At 54.6% G+C, this 4,478-nt stretch overlaps 2 protein-coding genes across 2 annotated transcripts in view; both read left to right on the top strand.

Annotated features, from left to right (window-relative positions):
• PCDHGA9 (protocadherin gamma subfamily A, 9) overlaps positions 1-2,460 on the top strand; it is a gene marked incomplete at its 5' end in the record, with an annotated part of 9,937 nt that extends 7,477 nt beyond the window's left edge. The window contains 2 exons of the mRNA XM_009330026.1: positions 4-702; positions 2,293-2,460. Coding sequence (XP_009328301.1) covers positions 4-702; positions 2,293-2,460 — 867 coding nt within the window. The remainder of the gene's footprint in view (positions 1-3; positions 703-2,292) is intronic.
• Positions 2,461-4,243: 1,783 nt separating this feature from the next.
• The window catches only part of LOC103921969 (protocadherin gamma-C3-like), a 38,626-nt gene continuing 38,391 nt past the window's right edge, over positions 4,244-4,478 (top strand). Inside the window, 1 exon segment of the mRNA XM_009330027.1 lies at positions 4,244-4,453. Within this exon segment, the coding sequence (XP_009328302.1) occupies positions 4,244-4,453 (210 nt within the window).

Genomic DNA, 4,478 nt, shown 5'->3' on the forward strand with positions numbered 1-4,478 from the left:
GAGGACGCGCCGCCGGGCTCGCCGGTGCTGCGCGTCTCCGCCTCCGACGCCGACGCCGGCACCAACGCCCGCATCACCTACGGCTTCGGGGAAATGCCGGCCAAGGTGCTTCAGAAGTTCGTGGTGGAGGCGGAGAGCGGGACGATCACGCTGCGGGAGGCGCTGGACTTCGAGGACACGCGAGGCTACACGCTGCTGGTGGAGGCGAGGGACGGTGGCGGTCTGGTGGCGCACTGCAAGGTGGAGGTGGAGGTGCTGGACGTGAACGACAACGCGCCCGAGGTGACGCTGACGTCGGTGTCGAGCCCGGTGCCCGAGGACGCGCCGCCCGGCACGGTGGTGGCCCTGGTGAAAGTGCGGGACCGGGACTCCGGGGAGAACGGGCAGGTGTCGTGCGAGCTGCGGGGCGAGGCGCCGCTGTCGATCGTGGCGTCGCCGGGCGGCTCGTACAAGGTGGTGACGGCGAGCGCGCTGGACCGGGAGCAGGCGGCCGAGCACCGGGTGACGGTGGTGGCCAGGGACCGGGGCAGCCCGGCGCTGTCGAGCCGCGCGGCGCTGGTGCTGGAGGTGTCGGACGTGAACGACAACGCGCCGGTGTTCGAGGAGGCCGCCTACAGCGCCTACGTGGCGGAGAACAACGCGGCGGGCGCGGCGGTGGTGCGCGGGAATAGACAGCAGTTCTTTTCTCCTGCTGACTTTCTAGTAAGTAAATTATTATTACCCAAAAACCTAGAAAGCTCTGGTAGAAGAGGTCAGATGAGGGATACTAAAGAATGTATGTATTTATAAGAATGATTTTCAAACAGGGCTTTTTTTGTTTGTTTTGTTTAATCTGGATATAAACAGACTTGGGTGTTCTGAGCAGATCACTTCTGGATGATGACGTTAACTGTATGGTTAGTTCCACTGGGAGCTTCGTTTTGTCATAGTTCTGTCATATTTATTTAAGTCTTGTTGATCTTGATAGCAGCTTCAAGTACATAGTGAGTTGTGAAGAGACCAGGTGAAGCATTAATATCTCAGTACTGGAATTGGACAAAAATCTTAGATTAGGTGTACTTAGTCTTAGGCTTTTTTAGTACCTGCCTATGAATAAAAGTGATGAAGTCAATTATCTGTAGAATGGATATGTTAAAATGTATAGTCACTTTCTCAATTGCAATTTGCATTTGCTTATTGGAGTGTCAGTTGTTCGGAGTCTGAGTTGCTACTAAGTGCAAATAATTGAGGAGGGGTGAGTGTCTGTAGTGCTAACTCAAAAACTGAAATGTTTTCCTTTTTATATCATCAGGTCTCATCGAATGTTACCTAGCATCCAACAGTATCCGTGAAGCTATGGTTATGGCAAATAACGTGTATAAAACTCTGGGAGCAAATGCACAGACGCTCACTCTGTTAGCAACAGTCTGTCTCGAAGACCCAGTCACACAGGAAAAAGCAAAAACTGTCGTGTCATTGTTATTCGTTTCGACAGTCATTTTGATATTGTTCTTTAAATGCCGACGATCGAGGAGCCCTCCCGTTTTTATAACTTCTGATAAGGAACTGTATTCCAGCCTGGGCTCAAAAGCACCGTACAACTACTGCAGCAGCACGCTGCCCTTGCCCTACTCCTACGAGGTGTGTTTAGCCTCCGAATCGGTCCAGAAGGACTTCACATTTCTGAGACCAGGGGCGGCAGCGCTGTCTGACCGTCTCCTGGCCGGGAAACCCGGCTCAGGCACTCATTCCGGGAAGGACCCTCCCAGCCCAGAGAGCTCGGCACAGGTGAGCTTCTGTCCTGGGGTCCCTCTCTGCGGACTTGCGTGAATCTTCTTCCCCGCCGGGGATCGGTGAGAAACCGGCAGAGCTCAACGTCCTCTCCGGGCGCACTGCTCAATAGCTCGGGGGTGGGGTGTGTGTGTGGGTGTGGGTGTGTGTGTGTTCTTGACTCTGCCTTTTTACCTGCCCAGTCTCATCCGCGAATTGTCGGTTGTGCCCCGAGGAGCGACGCTATGTTGTCAGTACTGCTGTCTGTCTGTCCTACTCCAGGTGCGAGTTTCACCGAGCCGGGATGGTGGTGTGGACATGGGGTGGAGCGGGGGCAAAAGTGTCCTGGGGTCTGAAGCTGAGACAACACTTTCATCTTGCTCTAGTGACTGCTTAATTTATTGACTCTGACAGATTTAAGCACTTTCCTGTGGTAACGATGTGTGATCTATCCCGGCCTGTTCACTCAGTGAGGGCAGCGACCCTGTAGTCCTCTGTTTTCCCTTTCAGCTCGGTTCTTCTCATATTCTGATTCCCTCAAAGGAAGATGTTGTGTACACCCGTGACTTAACATTTCACCTCCGTCTGGGGAGCCGGGGCTGGTGCCTCACTGTAGCACCGAGCCCGGAGCCGAACAGAGAGTGCATTGGGCCCACTGTTGCCAGAGGCTCCTCTGGAGCCCCGGCGGAGCCGGGAGTAGCGCCGGAGTGAGCGGCTCTGGCTGGGGTTTGGCTTGAACCCGTCCCCGAAGGAATTCCTGGTGCAGGTGCCTTTCCCCTTAGCTGTAGCACGTTTGCACTCCTCTCCCTGCAAATGGTGCTTTCAGGAGCTTCGAGGCGTCGCCTTCAATATTCGGGCTTCTCTTCAAAGTGAAGGAGACGTAATGTCTCCAGATCAGTCGACATACGGGAGGTGGAAGTGTTCAGTCTTCCATGCCTTTCCCGAGATCTCTTCACTGTACTCAGCTCTCCACTGCTTGCCCATCCTACTGCTGCTGGGATTAAGCGGACAAGGTACTGTGAATACGGGTCATGTGTGCACTCATATGAAGAAGAACTCCTTGCGATATGCACGTTAGAGAAATTGCTTAGTACACAGAGTTTAGGAAAGACACGAAATGGGCAGTGGTTGGAGAAGAGATTCAGAGCTTATTTCAGAGAAAGTAAGTGGCTGAAGACTGTTTCAAGATTTATCTCCAAGAAAGCTGCAGATTTTCTTCTTTGTAGATTGTATGTAAGAAAGAAAGAAAGGTAATTGGGATTTTGTTGCTTAAGGGCCTATGAGAAAAGAAATCTGCTCCCAGCACTGTGAGCCTGCAGACACGGCTTGTTACAGAAGTGCTCCAAAACGGAGAGGCATAATGTGTACTTACGTGCAGGATGCAGCTGCGGTGGGTAAAGCATATCGTTTTCCTTCTCAGTCTTTAAATTGCTCCAGAATTAAATTGGGTTAAAATACAACCAGATGACTAACGTTGGATTTTATCGGTGTGAAGCCTACACTTTCATCATTCTGTGGACTGGTGGTAAGAATGGTAAGTAGTGCTGGTACGGTTTATCTTTCGGCAACGATTATTCGGTAGGAAAGGAAATAGCTGGGCATGTAGAGAGGAAAGACTGTGCCGGCAGTTGATATTGTTGACCCTTCATATAAGCGCAGAAATACTGCGTCTCTGGGTGGATCCCGTGTGCTCACGGCAGTTAATAGGACTGTGCAGGGCGAGGACACGTAGCCAGAGTCGAGGTCCCTGTCGCCCTGGCGGCTGCCTTGCCTCCCACCTTGGGGCGGGTGATTTGCAGCCTTTCCACAACGCGCTCAGCCACGACAAGCAGCGGGGTAACAGCTATCCAGCCGCAACATTTCCGAGCCAGTTCTGCAGGGCATGGAGAACCTTGTCGTTTCTCTCGATAAGCGAACGAACGCTTATCCGGAATTCCCAGTCTGGTTTCTTTCCCAGACATCGCCGTCCCTTCCTTACCAGTCTCGGCTGTGGGACACACCTGGACGCTGTGCTTCTATGTTTCTCGGCCACAGCCGGGTTTTAACAGGGCTCCTGGCGCTCCCTTATCAAGCTCCCTTGGCCCCTTCCCATTGCACCGTGAGGTGAGCAGTTGCGCGGGTGACGGACAATGAACGCCGAAATTGCGGTGCTTTTACCTGTATGGGCGCTCGAAACGTCGGAAAACCGACGTATCACGAGTTGTTGTTGACAGCAACAACCCCAAACGCAGGCAAGCAGCCCTGGGCTGTTTTTCGCCCAGGCGCTGCCGGTGCCGTGACCTGCCGGGCTGTTGCTGCAGGGGAACGGGAACCGCTCCTGTCCGCGGTGAACGTCGCAGACCGTGATTTCCCTGCGCCTGGCTGGTGGAAACAGGTACCGGGGAGCAAACTGGGAGGTGGCGAGAGCAGGAGGACGTGTTAAACCGAGATTTCTACGAGTTGTCGGGGAAGATGCCTGCTGGGACAGTGGTGGCGGTGGGGAGCAGGAGGGGCGATGCTCGTGGGAACCCTGCGGCGGGAGCTGCCCCGCGGGGTGACTGTGTGCTGCGGCCGGAGGAGCTGCGCGCAGCTCGGCAGCACGAAATCCGTGTCTTTTTGCCGGCGACGCAGCTTTGGTGGCACGCGGGGGCGCGACGGCGCGACGCCGTGGGATGTCAGGAAGGGGCTGCCCAAGCACTTGGTTGGGAGGACCGGCATCCCGGAGGTCCCGAGGGACTCTCGGAGCTGGC

This window comes from Pygoscelis adeliae, unplaced genomic scaffold (genome assembly GCF_000699105.1).
Source record: "Pygoscelis adeliae isolate BGI_AS28 unplaced genomic scaffold, ASM69910v1 Scaffold248, whole genome shotgun sequence".
Classification (NCBI taxonomy): Eukaryota; Metazoa; Chordata; class Aves; order Sphenisciformes; family Spheniscidae; genus Pygoscelis; species Pygoscelis adeliae.